This window comes from Elephas maximus, chromosome 8 (assembly GCF_024166365.1).
Source record: "Elephas maximus indicus isolate mEleMax1 chromosome 8, mEleMax1 primary haplotype, whole genome shotgun sequence".
NCBI lineage: Eukaryota > Metazoa > Chordata > Mammalia > Proboscidea > Elephantidae > Elephas > Elephas maximus.
Window position 1 is genome coordinate 97869745 of NC_064826.1, and position 25575 is coordinate 97895319.

Sequence of the window (25575 nt, forward strand, 5' to 3'; positions counted from 1 at the left end):
GACTTCTGAAAACTTGGAGGGCAAAAATGGTCTTATTAATATATTGTGGGGTTGTATGTTTGGGATTCAGAGCCATCCTCTTCCCTGCATCCCTCTTAACCATTCTTTGAACCCATTCATCTGAAAATATCAAAGAGGGGAGAAGACTCTAGAAAAGAAAGAACTGTGGTCAGCTAAATCAATGTGGTTTGTCTTAGGAAGTAAGTTATCTTTATCGCACAAGCTTGGGGCAGACACCTTTTTGCTTAGAAGTAAAATGTTCTAACATACATGATTGACATTTCCTTTTGAATTTTTGGTTCAACATTTCAGTAGAAAGTACCAAGTGAACTCTGCCTTCTCGGCCTCATTAAAAAAAAAAAAAAAAAAAACCTGTTGCTGTGGAGTCGATTCTAACTCATAATGACCCTATAGGACAGAGTATAACTGCCCCACAGGGTTTCCAAGGAGCAGCTGGTGGATTCGAACTGCCGACCTTTTGGTTAGCAGTTGAACTCTTAACCACTGCACCACGAGAGCCCTCCATATGCATTACTGGTGTGTTTATCCAGTGATGTAGAAACATTAGGCTCTCTGGAATGGCACGTTTAGGGCAAACTGTGGCATGGCCAGCCCAGGAGCTACTTCACTCTGCCCACAACTTTCCTATGCTCTCCTAAAATAGCCACGCAATCCTTGTTTCTATTTTCAGACCCGCTTCCACTTAGAATAATTAGTTTCAATCATTACTCACAAGTTTAGTATCTAAATTGGGAAGGAGTATTTATTTGTCCTAAAACTATCTTTTTTTAAGCTTTAAAGAGCCAGTGTTCCAAGAGTTACTGGGCTGTAAGCTCCTCTCAGGAAACCCTGGTGGTGTAGTGGTTAAGAGTTCGGCTGCTAACCAAAAGGTCGGCAGTTCAAATCCACCAGGTGTCCCTTTAAACCCTATGAGGCAGTTCTACTCTGTCCTATAGGCTTGCTATGAGTCAGAATTGACTTGACGGCAATGGGTTTGTTTTTTTTTAAACTCCTCTCATAGGTGCTCAATCACCTCATGTGGAAAGAATGTTGGGCTGAACTCTGTCCAGAGGTGACCTCCCAGTGCCCTGGGACCGACCTCCCTGCTCCCCGCCTCACTGAGGGCTCCATGAGGGATGGCCAGACTTATCAGCCAGAGCCCAGAGAGATCCCTGGTGCATACTGAATGCTCAGTCAGTGTGTGTTGAATGAAGAGTGGTACCTCTAACCCATCCCCCAAGTCTCTTTATTTTCCTAATTATTCCTCAGATTTATCCACTGCTCTCCCTCTCACTGAGCTGCCTTCATCTCTTACTGCACTGCCTGATTGGTATATTGGTAGCCAGGCTGACCTTTTTCCATTCTGCAGTCTACACAGCAGTCACCATGGCCTTTTCAAAATGCACGTCTGCTGTTCATCCCCTCTCAAACCTTTCAGTGATTTTAGGATTGCTCATAGGATAAGGATCAAACTGCTTTCAGGGCACGTGGGGCCCCAAACAGTCTGCCCTCTGACTACCTCTTCAAGCTCATCTCACCATTATGCTCCCTCCCCATCTGTGCTGTACCCACACTGGCATCTCTGTCCTACAAATTCTCCATGCTCCATCCTACCACAGGCCCTTTGCACATGCTGTCCCTGCTGCCTGAGGAATGCTCCCCCCTTCTCTTTGCCTAATTAACTCCTTCTCCTTCTTGAGTCCTGAGTGCAAGCATTACCTCTTTGGGAAAGCCTAAGTCAGTTCCCCTCCCCATCATCATGGACACACACAGGCTCCATGAACCACTGCTTTGTGGTACAAATCCCCATTGCATTTTGACATTCAGGTGATGATTTGATTAATAACTGTGTCCCTCCATCTCCCCTCCACACTTGCCTCATCACCAGCCTGTAAGCTGAGGCAGGGTTGGGGCCCAGGTCTCTTTTGCTATTATAGCCCCCCATCCTAGCCCAGGAATGAGCACATAGTTGGTGCTTATTAAATTTTTATTGAGTGGTTGAATGAATCCATTCTCCACACGAGAGGAGAATATTAACAGCCACAGTTTCCTGTCTCTCCATCTGTGTCTGCATTGCTTCATTTTAGGAAAGTCTACCTCCTAGACTGCAGTGTACTAGCTCCAGGCACCAAGCCCTACTCTTACCTGCTTCTAAACTGGTGTATTTTGGACATTGTGCTGTTAGGTGTTGGAACTTAAAGAGGGAATCCATATATCTGTGGTCCAGTCCTGAAGGAGTGGCCCCAGTCTGCATAACAACCACAACAACAGTATGAGAGACATGCTTTGTACCAGGCCGTGTGCTGCCTGGGAGGTAGGAACATCATTACAGATGAGGAAATTGAGGCACAGAGAAGGTGAGTCATTTGCCCCAAATCAAAGTTCTTGGTAAGCAGCACAACCAGAATCCAAACGCTGGCAGTCTTTCTGTATAGTCTGTGTTCTTAACCTGACCTCACTATTAAATAACGAACATGACCCTGTGTTGTGGATTGAATTGTATCTCGCAAAAATGTGTGACCACTTGGCTAGGCCATGAGTCCCAGTATGGTGTGGTTGTCCCCCATTTTGTGATCTGATGTGATTTTCCTATGTGTTATAAATCCTAACTGCTATGATGTTAATGAGGCAGGATTAGAAGCAGTTATGTTAATGAGGCAGGACTCAGTCTACGGGATAAAGTTATAACTTGAGTACAATCTCTTTTGAGATACAAGAGAATCGAGCAGAGGGGAGAGGAACCTCATTACCACCAAGTAAGAAGAGCCAGGAAGCAGAGCCAAGGAAGCTCCTAGACCAGGGGAAGATTGATAACAAGGACCTTGCCCCAGAGCCTTCCCCTGGAGCTGGCACACTGAATTCAGACTTCTAGCCTCCTAGATTGTGAGAGAATAAATTTCTGTTTGTTAAAGCCATGTCTGTAATAGCAGCACTAGATAACTAAGACAGCCCCACTTAAGCTCTCAGAATGTGGGAAGGACTCTTCTCTACAGGAGAGAAGTCTGAGTGATAGGAGTGGTGTTTGGTGTTTACTACCTGAGCCTGGACAGATTCTGGCTAAGGCCTCAGAGCAGGCTGGAGACATTCCCACTGAATTCCGGCTTAGTGATCCACGACCCTCTAAACAGACAGACACCACACTGCACAGCCTGTGTGGGCTTCACATACATCCGGGGGTCTTAACACATACAGGGTTGATATCAGGAAAAGTTCTACAGAGTCATTTTATTAAAAGCAATGCTAGGAGCAGGGAAAAAATTAAGGTGAGAATCATTTATCCAGAGATGAAAACTAAGCTATTTATGAAAACTCATCTCTCAAGTCAGTCAGAGTTTTTGTTTTGTTTTTATTTGCAAAAGAAAGCATCGTGTCCCTCCTAACTATACATTTCAGGGATTAATGTCTGCGGTCATTCACTCTCCAGGCACCTCTGCTGCCACCTGTTTGTCACCTGTATGTATATTTAAACAGAAAAACCTCCTGATTTATTTTCAGAAACAAAGGCATTATAATTTTCAACTCTAATTCACTCAGGCTTTAAAAAAAAAACATGAATGAAAGTAATTCCGAGGATGTGAGGGTAGAATGAGTATGGTTTTATTGCTGCCTTGCTAGGTGATTTAGAATGCTTATACTGAAACAAAATGAGCCTCAAAAAGGCAGAAATTCCTTCCAACAAACTAAAAACCCCCTGCACCAGAGAAGCGATCTGTTACATCTGTATGGTAGCATATTACACAGCCCACAACATGATTATAGGAGAGTTCCTAATAATGAGCACAAGTGAGTAAAACAGAATACAAAAGTATCTCTGCGTGTGTATGAATAGATACATATGTTAGAACAGCCTAGAGGGAAATCTACCAAAAAATGTTAGCAATGGTTGTCTTTGCAGGATACTACTATACTTAATTTTTCTATTCTCTTCTATTTTATAAATTCTGCTAAAATAAGTTTGTATTTATTGATATCAAGGCTAGTACCAGTAGCCATCGAGTTGACTCTGCTTCATGCAACTCCATGTGTGCCAGAATAGAACTGTGTTCCATAGGGTTTTCAGTGGCTGGTTTTTCAGAAGTAGATCACCAGGCTTTCTTCTGAGATACCTCTGGGTACACTCAAACCTCCAACCTTTGGGTTAGCAGCCCAGCATGTTAACCATTTGTACCACCCAGGGACTTATATCAGGACATAAGTCTCAATTGAAGAGAAGGGGGAAGATCATGAAATTACTATCAAAAGCCTCACTCCAATCTAGCATTAAGACCCTTGGTATCTAAAGACCTTTGGAGGAAAAAAAAAAAAAAAAATGAACCTTTGGAAATGTCCCTGGTGGTCAAGAATAATTGTCGACGACAATGATGATAACAATGTTAACAGGTAGAACCCCTAACATCGCATTTTTCTTCCCCATGTACCTCCTTCCCTGTTCCCAACCTGACCAAGCCTCAATCTCCACGAAATCTTCAGCTCCCTCTTGCTTTTGATTTTTACAGTTTCCCTTGCAAAAAAAAAGAAAGTCTTCATTGCCCTTGAAAGGTTTATTTTCCCCCCTTTACTTATTTTTAATCATCGTGCTGAGGAAGCACGTGATTGGCGTCTTTTGGCAGCACAGCGGGGTTAGCCGGTAACCAGCAGCGGCTCCGGCTCCGTAGACAGGAGTTTTGACACCTCCCTTGGCTCTGTGAAAGCAGCTAATAATTAGCCGCCTGTGGGGCCTGAGGAAATGTCTCCTCCTTTGCTTTTTATCTTCCTCAGCGTGATAAGAATGTTTACCCACAAGGATGAAAAGTCGTGGAGAGCGCCTTTCTGGTCCCCGTGGAAAGAGCGTGTTCAGGAGCTGACCTAGAGGTGGCTCGGCGGGAGGGATGTGGAGCTGTCAGCCAAGGGCTGGTCTAGGCAGAGCAAGAGGAGCTGAGCTTCGGGAGCAGGGTCTCCCCTGGGTGCTCTGAGCGCCGAGCCATGGGAGGCGAAACAGGCGTGTCTGGCCAGTCTCTGTTCCTCTCAGGAAGGAGGCTGTAAGCTGGTGGTGGGTCGACCTCCCTGTGAGAGTTGTGTCACCAGGACCTACGCAACCTGGGCTCTGATGATGAAGCTGGCTTGAGCAGTGTGGTGGTTTTGTGCAACTTTTAGCTCTAGAGAACCCAGAAGTGGCAGCGAGGGGTGCCATGCACACAGGTACATGCATGTGCACACACACGCGCACACGGGAAAGTTGGTTTAATTTGTACTTTCTCAGCTTTCCCTCCTGTCCTAGTTATCCGGTGTTGCTATAACAGAAATACCACAAGTGGATGGCTTTAACAAACAAGTTTATGCTTTCACAGTTTAGGAGGCTAGAAGTCTGAATTCAGGGTGCCAGCTCCAGGGGAAGGCATTCTGTCTCTGCGGGCTCATCAATCTTTCCCTGGTGGAGGAGCTTCTCAGCACAGGGACCCTGGGCCCAAAGAACGTGCTCTCCTGGCTCTTCTTGCTTGGTGGTAATGAGGGCCCCCTGTCTCTGTGCTGGCCTCTCTTTTATATCTCAAAAGAGATTGACTCAAGGTACAACCTAATCTTGTAAATTGAGTCCTGACTCATTAACAGAACTGCCTCTAATCCTGTCTATTAACATCATAGAGGTTAGAATTTATAACACACAGGAAAATCACATCAGATGACAGAATGGTGGACAATCACACAATACTGGGAATTATGGCCTACCCAAGTTGATACACATTTTGGGGGTACTTGGGGGGACACAGTGCAATCCATAAAATCTCCTAATTGCATTTGAGCGTTAGAGTTAGCCTCTGGAAGCCTGTGAACTTGCCCTTGTTATCTTTCTAAGCCCCAGTTTCCTCATGTGTGTCGTTAAGATTAAACGTGATAATATGTGAAAAGTGCCTACTTAGTAAATGTTGGTCCCCTTCCCCTCTGACCTTTTTTTTTTTTTTAATATTTTATAGTGGTTTAGGTAAAAGTTTACAGAACAAATTAGTTTCTCATTCAGCAGTCTATACACAGATTGTTCCGTGATATTGATTGCAATCCGCACAATGTGTCAGCACTCTCCTCATTTTCACCTTGGGTTCCCTGTTTCCGTTGATCCAGTTTTCCTGCCTCCTTAACTTTGCTTTTGGGAAAATGCCACCCTTTCCGTCTCTTATAGTTGATTGTTGTGAGGAGCGTGTCCCTCCTGGGTGTTATTGTTTATTTACAGGCCTGTCTTTCATGTGGCTGAATGGTGATCCCCCAGAGTGGCGTCAGTTCTACGTCAGAAGGGTGTCTGAGGGTGATAGTCTCGGGGGTTCCACCAGTATCTATCACACCAGTAAGTCTGGTCTTTTTCATGAATTTGAATTTTGTTCTACATTTTTTCTCCCACTCTATCTGGTACCTTCTGTCATGATCCCATTCAGAGCTGACCCTTTATTTTTACAGGATTCAGAAGTTAACCTGGTCTTAGATTGTTGGCCATCTGTGTCTTTTTATTATTGTTGGATTTACCCAGAACTAATTTTTTTTTTTTTTAACCTACTAGGATTTAAAATCTATTAGGATTTAAAACCTAGTTGCCATCAAGTTGATTGTGTGTGTCAAAGTAAAAGTAAGCTCCTATTCTAGGCAGTTTAGTAAGGGCTGTTTAGGCGGGACTTTTCAAAATGTTAAGGAAAGCCAGTGTGATTTTTTTGAAGGGTAGAATGTACTCTCCCTGACCAGGGGCACAAAGCCTTTGGACAGGGCTCTTTCACAAGATGCTTTTTTTTTCCCTTCTGAAAATTTTGGGAGAAAGGATCCATGGATTCAGTAGTAAGACTGTCGGGCGCCAGCTGTTAAGCACAAGTGGAGAGTGACAGGAGTGCTTGTTTGTGACAGACCCTCCCTCTAGCACCTGCTAGCTATGTCCTCTTGAATTTAAACGTAAGCTGCAGCTTACCCCTCCTGTGTAGCACAGTCCTCGTGGATAATGTGTAGCAATGTCTGCCCTGTTTGGGTTGTGGTGGGGATCACAGAGATGCCTGGTGTACATATAAGCGATTGCCTTAGTACCTGACAATAGCAAGGCTCTCAAGCAGGCTTACCTGCTGCAGATCTCCCGAGATCCTGTTAAAATGCAGATTCTGATGCAGCAGGTCTGGGGTCGGCCTGAGAGTCTGCATTTCCAGCAGGCTCCCTGGTGAGGCTGATACTGCTGGTGCCTGGACCACACTTTGAGTACCAAGGTTCTAAAAGGTGCTCCCATCCTAAAGTTTGCTGTGAACTGTGAGTGCCAACAGTCAACAAAATTCTTTCCTCAGTCCTAGCAATAAAAGGAAATACCTACCCCTTACCTGGATCGTGAACATCTGGGCGTAGAACGCCTGCAGCCATAAACACTTTTGTTTCCACTCCCTTAGATTATTAGTTTTCCCCAATAACATGGTAATACCAGAGGAGAGGGCAGGTGCGTCAACAAGAGCAAGGTTTCGTTGTACAAAATAAAGGCTGCCTTTAAGGTCCAGGAATTACAGTTCCTTAGGTCTCCTGGAGCTTACATGATCAATGGTTTGTAAATATGAAGCAACGTGGCATAAATTTGAAAAACAAAGGAAAATGAGAGTATCTTTCCTTCCTGCTGTGGTTCTCAGGCATCAGGATCACCTGCTGTTGTTGTTGCTTGCTATTGAGTCAATTCCGACTTAGGTAACCACCTGGCAGGGGCTGTAAAAACAGATTCTTGAGCCCTATCCCCAGAGGTTCCTATTCAGCCCATCTGGGTGAGGCCTGAGAATCCGCATTTGTAGTATGTTCCCAGATGATGCCGGTCTAAGGGTCAAATTTTTTTTTTTAATTGTGTTTTAGGGGGAAAGTTTACAGCACAAAGTAGCTACCTACAAAAAATTTATACACAAATTGTTTTGTGACATTAGTTGCAATCCCTGCAATGTGTCAGCCCTCTCCCCCTTTCCCTTTCCACCCTAGGTTTTCTGTGTCCATTCGTCCAGTTTTTCTGTCCCTTCCTGCCTTCTGGTCTTTGCTTTTGGGTGAGTGCTGCCCATTTGGTCTCGTATACTTGATTGAATTAAGATGCACATTCCTCACATGTGTTATTGTTTGTTTTATAAACCTGTCTAATCTTTGGCTGAAAGGTGAACTGTAGGAATGGCTTCAGTTCTGAGTTAGCGGGGTATCCAGGGGCCATAGTCTCAGGGATTCTTCCAGTCTCTGTCAGACCAGTGTGTCTGATCTTTTTGTGTGTGTGTATGTGAATTTGAATTTTGTCCTTCATTTTTCTCTACTCTGTCCAGACCCTCTATTGTGATCCCTGACAGTGCAGTCAGTGGTGGTAGCTGGGCACCATCTAATTCTTCTGGGCTCAGGCTGGTGGAGGCTGTGGTTCATGTACTCCATTAGTCTTTTGGACTAATATTTTCCTTGTATCTTTGTTTTTCTTCATTCTCATTTGCTCCAAATGTGCTGGGACCAATAGATACATCTTAGATGGCCACTCACAAGCTTCTAAGACTCCAAACACTACTCACCAAAGTAGAATGTAGAACATTTTCTTTATGAACTATGTTATACCAATTGACCTAGATGTCCCCTGAGACCATGGTAAGGACCACATTTTGAAGAGCATGACCATAGTCACAAAAGGCCATCACCCAGAGTGGTGAACATGGAGAACAATGGTGTCAGCCTGTGGCTCCTCTTCTTACTCCTGACCTCTCTGGTTGAAGTGCTGTTTCCAGGAATAGTCAGAATATGGGAATGTTTAAAATGAGGTGGGGTTTAGGATGTGAATGCAAGTTCACCTGTCTTCAGGTATCTGAAGGTCCCCACGAGGGCTAGGAGGAGGTAGAACAATTTGGTGGTTTTCTCACAAGGCATCTTCCTGATGGCGCTGATGCCTGCAGACTGCCCTTCCTAGCAGGCCATGTCCCCCAGGGCCTCAGCCACATGCAGGCGCATGGACCTGGGCCATTCTAGTCTGACTGAGTGAGCTAATCATCTGGGTTTTTTTTTTTTAATAGAGCTTCCCTAAGTGCCTCCTAGGAGGTTGTAGTGCGCAGCCATATTTGAGAGCCCTGTGAGGAGAGCAGGGAAGCACCAGATGGGCATTGGAGAGCTGGTCTCATTTGCAGTCATTCTTGGATTCAGCTCTGACGATCACTCAGCAAGCAAATGACTCCCCGGCAGGAAATTGGCCTCTTTGTCAAGTACGCTTACTCACTGGGTACCTAAAGTTACAGTCAATAAATTCAGGCTGTATTTCCCAAAGTGCTTCATTTCCTATCCAAGGACAGCTTCCCACCAGGAGCACCTGGCTAAGGGCGTTCATCAAGGGTGAAGCCTCCTGTCCGAGAAAAGTTGTCAATGACCAAATTCAGGAGAGAACATTTCCCCAGACAACCAAGCAGCACAGAGTGCACCTGTGTGCAAAAAGTGAGAAAAACGTGGAGGCATTTATTCAGATAATTAGCTCCAAGGAGAAATTCGCTTTTCTGCTTTTCATGTTGTTGTTGTTAAAGGCCATCGAGTCGGTTCCGACTCATCCCAAGCCCATGTACAACAGAACAAAACACTGCCCAATCCTGTGCCATCCTCACAGTCATTGTCATGTTTCAGCCCTTGTTGCAGCCCCTGTGTCAGTCCATCTCCTTGAGGATCTTCCTCTTTTTTGATGACCCTCTACTTAAACCAAGCATGATGTCCTTCTCCAGGTACTGGTCCCTGGTAATAACAAGTTCAAAGTATGTGAGACGAAGCCTTACCATCCTTACTTCTAAGGAGTGTTCTGGCTGTACTATATACAAGACAGATTTGTGGCAGCCCATGATATATATTCAGTATTCTTCGGCAACACCATAATTTAAAGATGTCAGTTCTTCTTTGGACTTCCTTATTCATTTCTAGCTTTCACATGCATATGAGGCAATTGAAAATACCATGACTTCCTTATTCATTTCTAGCTTTCACATGCATATGAGGCAATTGAAAATACCATGGCTTGGGCCAGGCGCACCTTAGTCCTCAAAGTGACGTCTTTGATTTTGAACACTTTAAAGAGGTCTTTTGCAGCAGATTTGCCCAATGCAATGTGTCCTTTGATTTCTTGACTGCTGCTTTCATGGGTGTTGATTGTGGATCCAAGTAAAATGAAATCCTTGACAGCTTCAATCTTTTCTGTTTATCATGATGTTACTTATTGGTCCAGTTGTGAGAATTTTTATTTTATGTTCAGGTGTAATCCATACTGAAGATAGTAGTCTTTGATCTTCATCAGTAAGTGCTTCAAGTCCTCATCACTTTCAGCAAGCAAGGTTGTGTCATCTGCATAACACAGGTTGTTAATGAGTCTTCCTCCAGTCCTGATTCCCCGTTCCTCTTCATATAGTCCAGCTTCTGGGATTATTTGCTCACTATACAGATTGAATAGGTATGGTGAAAGAATACAACCCTGATGCACACCTTTCCTGACTTTAAACCATGCAGTGTTCCCTTGATGTTTTCGAATCACTGCCTCTTGATCCATGTACACATTTCTCATGAGCACAATTAAGTGTTCCAGAATTCTCATTCTCCTCAGTGTTATCCATAATTTGTTATGAGCCACACAGTCAAATGCCTTTTCATAGTCAATAAAACACAAGTAAAAATCTTTCTGATCTTCCCTGTAGAATTCTTCAATATTGCATCTCAAGGCTTGAGTTTTTTCTTCAGTTCTTTCAGCTTGAGAAATGCTGAGCATGTTCTTCCCTTTTGGTTTTTTAACTCCAGGTATTTTCACATTTCATTATAATATTTTGTGTTCTCAAGCTGCCCTTTGAAATCTTTTGTTCAGTTTTTACTTCATCATTTCTTTCTTTCACTTTAGTGATTCAGCGTTCAAGAGTAAATTTCAGAGTCTCTTCTGATATCCATTTTGGTCTTTTTTTTTTTCTTTTCTGTCTTTTTGATGACCTCTTGCTTTCTTCATGTATGATGTCCTTGATGTCATTCCACAACTTGCCTGGTCTTCAGTCATTAGTGTTCAGTGCATAAAATCAGTTCTTGAGATGGTCTCTAAATTCAGGTGGGATATACTCAAGGTCGTATTTTGGCTCTCGTGGATTTGCTTTAATTTTCTTCAGCTTCAACTTGAACTTGAATATGAGCAATTGATGTTCTGTTCTGCAGTAGGCCCCTGACCTTGTTCTAACTAATGATATTGAACTTCTCCATTGTGTCTTTCCACAAGTGTAGTCGATTTGATTCCTGTGTATTCCATCTGGCAAGGTCCACATGTATAGTTGCCATTTACGTGGTTGAAAAAAAGGTATTTGGAAAATTTTATCATGGGATCTCCAGCATAGTTTTTATCACCAAGGCCATGTTTTCCAACTACCCATCCTTCTTCTTTGTTTCCAATTTTGTTATTCCAGTCACCAGTGATTATCAATGCATCTTGCTTGAGTGATCAATTTCAGACTGCAGAAGTTGGTAAAAATCTTCAATTTCGTCTTTGGCATTAGTGGTTGGCGCATAAATTTGAATAGTAGTTGTATTAACTGGTCTCCCTTGTAGGCGTATGGATATTATTCTATCACTGACAGCACTATAATTCAGGATAGATCTTGAAATGTTCTTTTTGATGATGAATGTGACGCCATTTGTCTTGGTCATCTAGTGTTGCTATAAAAGAAATACCACAAGTGGATGGCTTTAACAAAGAGAAATTTATTCTCTCACAGCCTAGTAAGCTACAAGTCCAAACTCAGGGTGCCAGCTCCGGGGGAAGCCTTTCTCTCTCTATCGGCTCTGGAGTGAGGTCTTCTTCATCAGTCTTCCCTTGGTCTGGGAGCATCTCAGTGCAGGAACCTCAGGTCCAAAGGACGTGCTCCAGCACTGGTTTTTTGGTGGTACGAGGTCCCCACGTCTCTCTGTTCACTTCTCTCTTTTATGCATCAAAAGAGATTGGCTTAAGACACTAGCTAGTCTTGTAGACCTCATCAATATAACTGCCGGTAATCCATCTTATTACATCATACTCAGGGGATTTACAACATACAGGAAAATCACATAAAATGGTGGGCAATCACACAATACTGAGAATCATGGCACAGCAAAGTTGATAGATATGGGGGGTGGTGGGGGGAGCCACAATTCAACCCATGACACCATTCCTCTTCAGTTTGTCATTGCTGGCGTGGTAGACCATATGATTTTGTTTGTTATACATGTATTTAAAGAGTTTGCTGATTCACCCAGCAAATGCTTGGAGAGCATTCCTGGGTGCCATGCTGTGTGCTGAGTATGGGGTTTATAAAGATGACTTGGGCACAGTCCCTGCCCTTGTGGAATCCACTGCTGGGGAGGTAGAGACTCTTACACAACTTACTGTAAAAGCAGCATAACTCCTAGCATAAACCAACTGCCCTCACGGCAGCCCTGACTCATGGTGCCCCAATGTGTATCAGAGTAGAGCTGTGTTCCATGGGGTTTTCAGTGGCTGAATTTTCAGAAGTAGATCTCCAGGCCTTTCTCCCAAGGTATCTCTGGGTAGACTCGAACCTCCAACCTTTTGGTTAGCAGTAGAACACATTAACCCTTTGCATTATCCAACTCCTATAATGGCCTTTATCTACAGGAGACCTCCCAGCATTCCTCCTCCCTTTGCCCTGTGTTACTTTCTCCACAGTGTGCTTGTCACTGTAGAGATTATTGACTGAGTATCGACCTGTCTCTCACCTTCCCTCTTACAGTAACCACTGTGAGGACAAAGACCAGGCCTCTATACCTTGGCCTTTGTTAACCACTGACTGGGGAAGCCCAGGAAGGGCATGAGGGCAGCTCTTTGTAGCCACAGCATTTCCTGAGGGGGCTGACAGCTGAAGGCTAGCAAGCCACAGTGCCTCAACATCTGGGCAGATGCTCAGGGAGAACCTGGGCAGCCATGGCGGTTCTCAAACCTTAATGTGCATCGGAATCGCATGGAGGGCTAGTTAAAACACAGACTGCTAGGCCCCACTCCAGAGTTTCTGATTCAGTAGGTCCAAGGTGGGACCTGAGAATTTCTTAAAAGTTCCCAGGTGATGTTGATGCTGTGGGTCCCTGTACCACACTTTGAGAACCACAGAGGTGGTGCATCTGTGTGGCCTCACAACTTACCTAGTGGATAAGTGGAGGGTGGACTGGGTGGCAGAGACGAGGAGACTTCATAGACGCAGTGACAGTGACCCAGGTGAGAGAAGATGGGGCTCTGAAAAAGGATCACAGCTGTGAGTGTGGAAGAGAGTAACGAGAATCCAGGCAAATGTGACAGTGGAGTCAATGGGCTTGGTGAGAGGTTGGATGTGGGACAAGAAGGAGGAGTCAGAGCCGCTGGGTGGATGGAAATGCCGCGAACTCATGTGCATGGGGTGGATGGGTTTGTGGTGGGTAGTGGGGAAATTGTGTGACGCATTTTGGACATAGTGGGCTTTAGATTCTATAATAACCTTCAGATGGAAATGTTAAAGAGGCTGTGAGAAACACAGTTCAAAACTCAGGAGAGAAATCTGAGCTGCAGATACAGATTTTGGAGTTATTGGGTGTAAACTGAAGCTGTGGGACTAAACAAGATTAGTTAAGGACAGCTCATTAAAGAGAGAGCTTGTTGATAAGCCCAGAAGGAAGCCAAGAAACCCCTCTCTTGGAGGGCTGGGTAGAGAAAGAGATGAGTGTCATCTTCCCAGATGCATAAAGTAAAGGGGAAGAGGGCAAGGAGGGGCAGTGCCAGATGTAGTTGTTGTTGTTAGGTGCCGTCGAGTCAGTTCTGACTGATAATGACCCAGATGTAGAAGTGTCTAGAAAACTGAGCCAAACATCTGACCAATTCTGGGGACACCTAAAAAGAACCAAACCCCAGAGGAGGGGTGCATGAAGTAGGGAAATTGGTCTATATATGTTGAGGTTGGTTTTTGGACTCCTTGTTTTACCTTGCCTGTGCAGGTATGGTTTTATGTTGCCTTGGGGTAAAGTGGCTTTATGGTTCTCTTCCATTGGTGGAACATGATAAACAGAAAGAAGTACGTGGCTTACACACACATGGGGTGCAGTAGCCACCCAAGACAGCAGAGCTGTCTGAGAGGAAACCTCTGGTGAACAATACGGTAGATCAAGATGAAGCTGGGATTATTTTTTGCTCCCTCTAAGCTAAGCTCTGTAGTCCCTGGGTGGTATAAATGGTTAACACACTCAGCTGCTAACTGGAAGATTGGAGGTTTGAGTCTACCCAGTGGTACCTCAGAAGAAAGGCCAGGCTATCTACTTTCTTCTGCCTTGATACACATGAGTGGTAACCATGAGTTGGAATTGACTCATTGGCAACTGGTGATTTAAGCTAAACTCCAAGGAAAAAAGAGACCATGTGTTCATCTCTGGGGCCCTGGTGGTACAGTGGTTAAGAGCTTAGGCTCCTAAACAAATGATTAGCAGTTCAAATCCACCAGCTGCTCCTTGGAAACCCTGTGGGGCAGTTCTGCTCTGTCTTGTAGGGTCACTATGAGTCAGGGTCAACTCAATGGCAATGAGTTTTTGGGGGGAGGTATTCATCTTTTTTCCCTTTGGATTTGATACTGATCTAGGCCCTTCTGGGATCTTGAATCCACTGGTTTTACAAGGATAAAAAGGATTCTGACTGCTCTTTTTGAGTCGTCCAACTCTTGCCCACCTCTATTTGGGCAAGAATGCTACAAAGAACCCATTTCTATGAACTGAGAGTCCGCATATGATAACTTTGCATTTCGTAGACGGACAGTTTGCTTTGTAATCTGTGCTGTTTGTTTCATCATCTGGGTCCTCACAAGCCCTGATTTTTGAGAAGACAGGGATGAAGTTCTGCAAGTCTCTGAATACGGATAATGAGCCTAAATCACACAGTTTTTCAGCTTCTCGGGCTGCCACCAGCGAAGACAGGTGGAAACACACACTGACTTGTGTCTCTCTTTGCAGTTTTGTATGGAGCTCAACCAGCCGATCCTTCCCAACATCCGCAAGTGGAAGGGGCCCCGGGGAAGCTGGAAGGCCATTGTTGCTGAGAAACCTTCAAGTCAGCTCCAGAAGGTACCATGAGAGGCAAAACTGGGCCTTTCTTTTCATTGTACTTAAACATGCTTTCTCCTTAATCAAGGGCATTTTAAAATTTACTTTGCCAACATCCTTGATGCAATCTTGTGTTCTTGCTCATTTTCTTTAAATTGTTGCTATTCATTCAAAACACCCTGCTTCTTGTGTAGTGTTTAGATCAGGAACGGACTGCTACCCAAGTGGAAATGGGACCCTGGGGTGTTGGGAGGGGAGGAGATACCCTGTCAGGGCCCCAGGCAGCAAATGGGGTATTTTATCCTTAGTCTCCACGATCCCTTTATCACCATTCTGCCTTCTGCCAAGTTTGTCAAGTGCTCGTTGTTCACTGATTGAAAATTTCAAGTTCACCTTAATTCATATATGAAGTATTTGCCAAGTTTGCACATAGGAATTGTCTTAGTTATCTAATGCTGCTATAACAGAAATACTACAAGTGAATGGCTTTAACAAAGAAAAATTTATTCTCTCACAGTCTAGGAGACTAGAAGTCTGAATTCAGGGCACCAGCTCCAGGGAAGGCTTTCTCTCTCTCTCAGCTATGGGGGAAGGTCTTTGTCATCAGTCTTTCCTGGTCAAGGAGCTTCTCAGCACAGGGACTCCGGGTCCAAAGGACGTGCTATTCTCCTGGCTCTTGTTTCTTGGCGGTATGAGGTCCCCCTGTCTCTGTGCTTGTTTCTTTTTTATGGCTCAAAAGAAATTGACTCAAGATACAATCTAGTCTTGTAGATTGAGTCCTGCCTCATTAACATCATAGAGGAAGGATTTACAACACATAGGAAAATCACATCAGATGACAAAATGTTGGACAATCACACATTACTGGGAATCGTGGCCTAGCCAAGTTGACACACATTTTTGGGAAACACAATTCAGTCCATAGCAGGAATGATGTGTTGCAATTTTCAGCAGATTTTGATTTGGAATTTTCTTTTGTCAGTGTTACCCATACAGATGTGGGTAATTCTGTATATGATACATTTTCACTCTTATACACCATATTACCATATTCAGGACCAATTTTTCTCACCTTGGAATTTGCAATGCCAGTGAGGTTTGAGATTTAAAAAAAAATAAATTCTCCTGGTAGTTAATCATGAGTCAAAAAAATCATGATATAATTTTCCTATAAATGCAGATGTTTTATTTTTATCTCCATTATACCTAATACACATGAGCTGTACTTATATATATGGCTGATATTGATCAGTTGGGCTTTTAAGTCATAAATATATATATATACTTGGTTAAAAGTACCTAGTCACTTATTGACAATAGCCCCTACTCTTTTTATAAGCTGGTGTTGTTAGGTGCCGTCAAGTAGGTTCCAACTCATAATGACCCTGTGTACAACAGACTGAAACACTGCGCGGTTCTATGCCATTGTAATTGGACTGTTCCAGGCCTGCTTGGCGTGGCCATAGTGACACAAAATGAATGAAAGCAAAAGAAGAAGTTCTATTTGATTGGCCAAGGAAAGGAGCACATGGGGACTTGGCGTTGCCAAGATGGCTCCCAGAGCAATAGCCCAAGGAATTTATATGGGTGAAGTAAATTGGGTCTGGGGTCTTCAGGAATGCCTTGAGGTGGGGCCAGCTTGCTGATTGGCCTGGCCCAAAAAGGCGTTCCTGGGGCAGTCCGGCCTTTCTGTGCTTGCTTAGTCTAAAATGGGGGTCTCTCAAACCGGACCTTAGGCTAGGACCCCTCGCTTCTGAAAGCTCCCAATCTTGGGCCGCTGAAGTTTGGTTCCATCTGGTGGGAGAATAATTCTGGAGTCACTCAGAAGACAGGGTCAATGGTTCTGCACATGTCAGCTAGGCCAGATCTAGTTCTTGCCAGTTTCAGCTGGTCCTGCGACCCCAGCCTCTTGTTTTCCTCAACTTGGGGAGAAACAGGAAGCATACCCAAATAAGGAGATAGCTTAAAGACAGGGAGTTAGTTCCTATATCACAGAAGATGGCAGGCACAGCCCTTTGCCTATTCAAGATGGTGGGCTGGCTGCCAGTCTCACCATCCTCACAGCCCATTGTTGTTTAAAAATACGCACATAAATCTTACAAATCTTATTTCTCTGTTGTATTAATTTCTTATGGCTGCCATAACAAATGACAACACGTTGGGTAGCTTATAAGAACAGAAAGTATTCTGTCACAATTCCCGGAAGCTGAAAGTCCAAAATCAGGGTGTCAGCAGTGTTAACTCCTTTGGAAACCCAAGTGGCGTAGTAGTTAAGAGCTCTGGCTGCTAACCGAAAGATTGGCAGTTTGAATCCATCAGGCACTCCTTGGAAACCCTGTGGGGCAGTTCTACTCTGTCCTATAGGGTTGCTGTGAGTCAGAATCAACTCAATGGCAACAGTGTTTTGTTTTGTTTTTTTTTGTTTTGAGGGCTCTGAGGAGAATCTGTTCTGTGCCTCTCTCGTAGCTTCAGGTGGCTTCTGGCAATCCTTAAGGTTCTTTGGCTTGCAGCTGCATCATACCCGTTTCTGCCTGTACTGTCACATGGTTATCTTCCCTCAGTGTGTCTTTCTCTAGCTCTTTCCTCTTCTATAAGGACACAACTCGTTGGATTAGGACCCACCCTACTCCAGTATGACCTCATGTTAACTGATAATACCTTCAAAGACCGTATTTCCAAACAAGGTCTCACAGGTACCAGAGGTTAGGACTTAAATCTTTTGGGGGAATACAATTCAACCCGTAACATCTGGGTTTTTTGTTTTGGAGTGCTTCACAATTATCTGTAAATGGTTAGTGCATCTGACAGTCAATATACAATCCCAGTAGATTGGGATTAAAGCTGTATTAGAACATAGGTAGTCTTTCCAAGGAGTCCCTGGGTGGTGCATATGGTTAATGTGCTCAGCTACTAAATAGAAAGGCTGGTGGTTCAAGTCCACCCAGAAGCACTTCGGAAGAAAAACCTGGCGATTTACTTCCAAAAAATCAGCCGCTGAAAGCCCTTTAGAGCAGTTCTACCCTGACACACATGAGGCTGCCTTAAGTTGAATTGATTCAATGGCAACTGGTTAGTCTTTATGACTCTAGCCCATAGTTCTCCCTTCTCAGTCCACATAGAAATAGTAATACCACCTTGCTTTTTGTTTTTCTTAAATAGCACTTTATATGTAGGTGCCTCAGTCACCTACATATAGTCCATTCAATGCACTTTATCCATTCATTCAACAAATAATTACTAGAGGATACTACATACCAGACACTATGTCATGTGCCAGATACACACTGGTGTGGAAAAAAAAAAAAAAAAAAAACAGTGACCCAACCCTATTTCAGTTTTTACTCTTTTCAAGCCCCAATGAGGAGTCCAACCTGAGCCTGACCTAGCCCCTTCTCTCAAGAAACTCACAGCCTATTAGAAGGATGAGACAGGTAACCCGCCTCAAGTTCAATCCACTTACACTTCACAGCCTCAATTCCTTCATCTGTAAAATGGGAGCAATAGCTCGACTGCTAACCGAAAAGTTGGTGGTTTGAACCCATGCAGTGGCTCTGTCGGGGAAAAGACCTGGTGATCTGCTTCTGTAAGGATTTCAGCCTAGGAGACCCTATGGAGCAGTTCTACCCTGTCCTATAGGGTCGCCATGAGTCAGACTCACTCTGAGGCACACAGTGACAACACCCCTTGTTCAGCTCCCCTGATGGCTATAAGGATTTTAAAAGACAATGTGTGCTGAAATTCTCTGTTAACAGAGCACAGCCCAGGGGCCCAGCAGATAGTGTGAGAGAAGCAGGCCAGTCTGGGTTGTGTTGAGCTGGGAGCTTACACCTGTGCCAAGGCCGCAGTAGGCCCAGGTGTAGCCAGTGTTGCCAGGTAGGATTGTGGGCCCTGTGTGGCTGAATCTCCCAGTTTCTCAAGAGAAGCAAATACTGAGATTTTAACTAGAGGCAGGTAATCCAAACATGTTTTCAAACACCATATACCTGCAGATCACTAATGTTCAGTCTTTACCCAGAGATGAGACAATGGTAGCAGATATGCTGCCATTTCTCAGATACCTGAAATGATGTCCAAACCAAAAAAAAAAAAAAAAAAACCCACTGCCATAAATTCTGACTCCTAGTGAATTATAGGACAGGGTAGAACTGCCTCATAGGGTTTCCAAGGCTGTAAATCTTTACAGAAGCAGACTGCCACATCTTTCTCCCACAGAGCAGCTGGTGGGTTTGAACCACTGACCTTTTGGTTAGCAGCTGAGTGCTTTAACCACCACGCTACCAGGGCTCCTCAAAATCATGTCCAGTCACCTGTAATTCAAATTTCTAGTCCTCATACCATTGCTGGAGGGATATTTTTACAGATAACCTTTGAGACCAAGTAAGATCAAATGTTTGCCCAGAAGTTGCCCAGCTGATGGGAGGTGGGGCTTGGACTTGAACCCAGGTAGCTCACTCTGGCTCCAAAGTCTATACTCTCCTCACTACCCCATACTGAGGTCCAGATGCTCCGATGAAGAGAGAGAGAGGTTCGCTAAGTTGGGAGGGATTGGGAAAGGGTCCTCTAAGGGTGGTAAGAAACCAGCGGTGGAAGGAGCAGCACTCACAAAAGTGTGGAAGTAAGAAAGCCCCGTCCTGCTGCGGACACATGTGAGCAGATGTGTAAGTCGCCTTAGGAAAGGAAGGTGCTGCCCCTACCGTGGAGGGCTCCTCATTCACTGGGCACCAGGGAGCTATTGAAGTTTTGTGAGCAGAAGGTGATGTGAGTGACACTATAAGAAGGTTAATCTGGCACCAAGTTTAGGAAACTGAATGGGGAACAGCATTCTAAAGCTGACAGGACAAATCATATTTACCTTGTTCTATACCTGAAGAAACTGAGGGGCTCACCTGAGGTCCCATGACTCAGTGACATGGGCATGACCAAGACCTAGGTCTTCTCAGACTTAACTAGTGCTCACTCCTAGTCTTAGAATATATTAAAATACTCTTTGTCATGGATTGAATGTGTCCCCCAAAAATATCTGTCAACTTGGCCGGGTCATGATACCCAGTATTGTGCGATTGTCCACCATTTTGACATCTGATGTGAATTTTCTATGTGTTGTAAATCCTACCTCTATGATGTTGATGAGATGGGATTAGGGGCAGTTATGTTAATAAGGCAGGACTCTACAAGATTAGGTTGTGCCTTGAGCCAATCTCTTTTGAGATATAAAAGAAAGAAGTGAGCGGAGAGACATGGGGACCTCATACCACCAGGAAACAAGAGCCAGGAGAATAGCGTGTCCTTTGGACCCAGGGTCACTGCGCTGAAAAGCTCCTCGACTAGGGGAAGATTGATGACAAGGCTCTTCCTCCAGAGCCAACAGAGAAAGAAAGCCTTCCCCTGGAGCTGACGCCCTGAAATTGGACTTGTAGCCTACTAGACTATGAGAGAATAAATTTCTATTTGTTAAAGCCATCCACGTGTGGTATTTCTGTTACAGCAGCACTAGATGGCTAAGACACTTTTCAGTGCTTTTAAAACATGGAAGTGCATGGCATGCCAAACACTGTTCCCGAGTTCCCGCCCTATTCCTAACACACACCACGAGCAGTCGAGGTACCCGGCCCAACAAGGCTATGACTCAGCAGAAGCTGGCCAGGGAGATGGCTGTGCAGACCCAGCGTGGAGGAGCCCACAGGGCAGCATGGCTGAGTAAGGCTCTCAAGGCTAGTAGAGCCTCTCAGGCTGAAATCGGGGTGGGGAGGAAAAGTGTTTACTCTTCCCGTCGTAAGTCCTCTGGGCAGCAGCACAAAGCAGGCAGGTCGAGTGGCTTCTCTGACAGATGAGACAGCACCTGGACCTGCCCGCTGCTGCCCCTCACCTGCCCCGCTCACCAGGGGTCTTAGTTACCTGGTGCTGCTGTGACATAAATACCACTGGCGGGTGGCTTTAAAGAACAGAAATTTATTTTCTCACAGTTAGCTCTGGAGGTTAGAAGTCCAAATTAGGGTCTTGGCCATATCAGTTCCTTCCTTATCTCTAGCTACAGGTATTCCTTGGTTCCTTGACGGCCCTCACATGGTGTCTGTCTTCCTCCATGTGAGTTTCTTTGTATCTATTCTGGTCTTTTTATAGGTAAGAAGACATTAGGTTTAGGATCCACCCTACACTGGTATGAGACTTCATTAACATAACAAAAGAAAAATCCCACTTTTCAAACAGGATCATGGCCACAGATACAAGGGCTAGGAATTCACTACATTTTAGTTTTTTTTTTTTTTTTTTTTTTGTGGGGGAGACAGAATTCAGTCTACAACGCTGGGGCTCCAGGGTTCCTGTGGTGCAACTTAGACCTCAGCGTGGCCCTGTCCACCTGCTGAGGGACCTTGACTGCCCATTTCCAGACCGTTGGGATGGTTAGCTCTGATTTTCATTCATCCAGCAAATGTTTACTGAGCATTTACTAGGTGCCAGGTGTTGAACCAAGGTACGAGGTCAAGAAAGACACAGACACAATTCACACAGACCCTGGTTGGAATCCTAGAGAACTTTACTCACATAGAGAAGAAACAGAGCAAAGTCAGCTTCAATAATGGGAATCAGTCCCCCATGGCCAGTGGGTCTTACTCTGCAGCTGATGCAGGGCCAGCAGTCTGCATGTACCCCTCTTGTGCTGCAGGTGAAGGGAAGGAGTTTCTCTGATGAAGAAGAAACTGAGACAGAGAGAGAGGCTCAGTTCCTACCTCCATTATCAGGGAATGTTCTGGGTTGCAAGGGTGTGCAACGGACCATCTTCCCAACACCAGGCACTGTTTGTTCTAAGCAGCAACTAATCACTAAGCAAAATCCACCCCTTGGGGTCTCATAGTTGATTCCCAGGTTTGCCATTGACCAGCTGTGGGGTTTAGGGAAGTTACTTAACCTCTCTGAGCAGTAGTGTCCTCATCTGGCAAATGAGGGTATGAATTGTGCCCTCATAGGGTGTGATGCTTGCAAGGATAATTCTGCCTGATCTGGGCCTCCTCCACTTCCCTTTCCCACAAAAGAGAAGAATGTGGGCAGCCCTGATTGCGTAGATAGCTCTGAAATTGGCAGTGTGTGAAATGGGAGGGACAAGAAGGTATGTGCTGTGGCTTTCATGTGTCTTTTTGTTTTAGCAACAGCCCCGTGCACACACCTTCAGGGACCAAGAGGCAGAGCCTGCTGCTTCTCCCCAGTCTCTCCCTCGCACTCCTGCCAAGACCTTCCCCGGCAGGATTGAACCCTGTGGAGGAAGACGCTGGCAACAAAATGAACTCCACTGAATGCCTGCTTTTCACCAGCTCTGTCTGCCCTCTCCCCTGCAGGGTGTGGGGTACTCAGGCTTCCTGTGGGACTCCACAGCCGGGGTGGAGCTGAAAGACACCTTCTTTCAGGACAGCATGCCGGGCAATGGGCACGGAAAACCCACGCATCCCAGCCCTTACCTCGCACACTTCAAGGTACCCTGTTTATTGTCTACCACATCCCACTTCTCTTTCTAAAAAGGAAAAAGAAGTTTCTCTTTCTAAAACTGTGAGTGATTGACACCTCCTTGTTTTGACTTGATTTTGTGTCTCCCAGGGTTGGATCAGCACCTGCTCCTGGGGTTCCTATGGCCAGTGACCCTGTCCAGGGCAGGAACAGAAGGGGCTTGGAGGGACTGTCAGCCCCAATAACTACTGTGGCACCTGGGCAGGGAGACCAGATGGCTGGCTCCCAAACCTGACACATATCAACATCACCTGGGAACATTGTTTAAATGAGTGATTCCTTGTCCCTACCCCAGACATAGGCAACACTGGTGGTTCAGTGGTAGAATTCTTGCCTTCCGTGTGGGAGACCTGGGTTCGATTGCTGACCAAGGCACCCCATGCACAGCCACCACCTGTCTGTCAGTAGAGGCTTCCGTTATTGCTATGATGCTGAACACAAGCTTCAGTGGACATTCCAGACTAAGGCAGACTAGGAAGAAAGACCTAGTGTGGTCTGTTTCTGAAAATCAGCCAGTGAAAACCCTGTGGATCACAAGAGTCCAATCCCATTGTGCATGGGGTGACCATGAGTCAGGGACCAACTGAATAGCAGCTAACAACAACAACAACACCTCTAGGCATATAGAATCAGAATTTCTGGAACAGAACCCAAGAATGGAAGACCAGGGAGAAGGATTTAAGGCAGCCCTCATCCATGTGGGCACCTCTGTCTCACAGAGTGTAGGAGCAGATAAGGAGATTGATCTAAGCCTGTCTCTCCGACCCTCCATACCCTTGGGAAGTGTTAATGAGTAGCACAGTGGTCAGAAGCTGGACAGCAGGCAGGAGGAGAAGCCAGGAGCAAAAACAGGTCACCAAGTTGGCAATCATGGGGCCCGTGGCCCTTACCTGTGAAATCACAGGGTCAGGCAAGGGTGGTCCTGGCCACAGAGCCCAGCAAGCCTATTGTCTGCCAGGCATCGAGACACCCCTTCCTCCATTCTGTGTGATCCAGATAAGGCCTTGAACCTGTTTGTTTGGGTTCGAACCCCTGCTGAGAATTTGCATTTCTAACAAGTTCCCAGGAGATGCTAATGCTGCTGGTTAGGGACCAATTCTGGGAACCACTAGTGGAGTGGTGGTTCTCACACTTTATCATACATAAGAATCACCTGGGGATGTTGTTAAACTGCTGATTCTGATTCAGTATATATGGGGTGGAAATGCAAATTCTCAGCAGGGAGTCAAACCAGAACAAACCATTTCAAAGCCGTGGCTCCAGAGCAGTCCTGAGCCTGAGGGTTGCCCCTGACCCCAGCAGGTTCTCTCTGGCAGGAGCAGGGGGCTGGGCCACATGGGACAGCCATGTGTTGGGGGCTACTTGGCCTGTAGCACAAGTCCACGGCCCTTCTCACACTTATCCCTGTGGTGTTGATGGGCATGTGTCTGTACATGCTCACACATTGGGGGTATTTATGGTTACAACCATGGCCCCTCTCACACCTGTAGCTCTCGTGTTGATGGAGTTGTGTCACACCTGGGCTTGTTTGTGGTTATACCCGTGAACACTCATACCTGTAGCTACAGTACTGATGGGGTCCTGTGTGCACACACACACCTAGGGATTTCTGATGGTTGTCCCCATGGAACTGACGTGTCAGTCAGCCAAATATCTTCTTTAAAACCCCCTAGCCCCACACTGGGGCCCTTTTGTATGGAAAGCAGCTATACTGACCCTGACCAAGCAGGGCAAGAGCTAGGACTAGCCAGTGTCACTACAAGGCAGGCCATGTACCCTTTCTTCCTGGCAGTATCTGATGTTTGTTGCCATGACAAACATAAGGGCAAGATTATGAAACCCAAAGCAGCTGAGTAACGCTGGGATGCCCAGGAGATGGATCCTGACTTTGTGGGTGCTCACCTGGACGCCGTGGCCTCCATCCTGGGGTGCGGGCCTGTCGTGTCCCCTAGGCTACCAGCGTTTTGGCAGCCTTGTTTTTTACACACTTGAAGCCAGGTGAAAGTGAGCGTCGGGGCAGCAGTCCAGGGGGCAAAGAGCACAGAGAGGAGCCGGAGGGGTGGGGATGTGGGGCAGAAGGAGGCCGCAGGCCCTAGTTGGCGAGCCTTAAAGAGGACTTAGAGGCGGCCACACAGGTAGGAGCCCCAAGTCTTTGTTAACAGCCCAGCTGCTAGAGCCACCTCCTTCTTTATGGTTGCTTGGAAGGAAAAAAAAAATCTGACACCTCCAGATATGTCCGATTTACCAGGCCCTAAGGAGTCCCTGGAAACCCTGGTGGCGTAGTGGTTAAGTGCTACAGCTGTTAACCAAGAGGTTGGCAGTTCAAATCCACCAGGCGCTCCTTGGAAACTCTATGGGGCAGTTCTACTCTGTCCTTCAGGGTTGCTATGAGTCGGAATCGACTCGACGGCATTGGGTTTGTTTTTTTGGAAGGAGTCCCTGGTGGTGCAGTGGTTCAGAGCTCTGCTGCTAAGCAAAAGATCGGCAGTTTGAATCCACCAGCCACTCCTTGGAAACCCTATGGGGCAGTTCTACTCTGTCCTATAGGGTCACTGTGAGTCAGAATCAACTTAATGGCAGTGGTGTTTTTTTTTTTTTTTTTTTTAAGGAGTCCCTGGGTGTTGCAAAAGGGTAAGCGCTTGGCTGCTAACCAAAAGGAAGTTCTGGTGATCTACTTCCGAAAAATCATCCATAGGAAACCCTATTGTCTTAGTCATCTACTGCTGCTATAACAGAAATACCGCAAGTGGATGGCTTTAACAGAGAGTTTATTTTCTCACAGTAAAGTAGGCTAAAAGTCCAAATTCAGGGTGTCATCTCCAGGGGAAGTCTTTCTCTCTCTATTGGCCTTCTCATCAATGTTCCCCCCAGACCAGGAGCTTCTTCACGGAGGGACCCTGGGTCCAAAGAACGCACTCTGCTCCCAGCACTGCTTTCTTGGTGGTATGAGGTCCCTGTCTCTACTCACTTCTGTCTTTTATATCTCAAGAGATTGCCTCAAGACATGATCCAATCTTGTAGATTGAGTCCTGCCTCACTATCACAACTGCT

General features: G+C 45.5%; 1 protein-coding gene across 3 annotated transcripts in view; it reads left to right on the top strand.

Moving 5' to 3' along the window:
* Window positions 1-25575, top strand: part of EEPD1 (endonuclease/exonuclease/phosphatase family domain containing 1) — a 172274-nt gene that overhangs the window by 128538 nt on the left and 18161 nt on the right. For 2 of the 3 annotated variants that reach the window (XR_007518394.1, XM_049893229.1), the window contains exons 4-5: window positions 14938-15048; window positions 22359-22493. Coding sequence is in view for 2 of the 3 variants with exons in the window: in XM_049893229.1 (XP_049749186.1) it covers window positions 14938-15048; window positions 22359-22493 (246 nt within the window). In the remaining variant the exon portion in view is untranslated. The remainder of the gene's footprint in view (window positions 1-14937; window positions 15049-22358; window positions 22494-25575) is intronic. The other variant, XM_049893231.1, reaches the window with a different exon arrangement.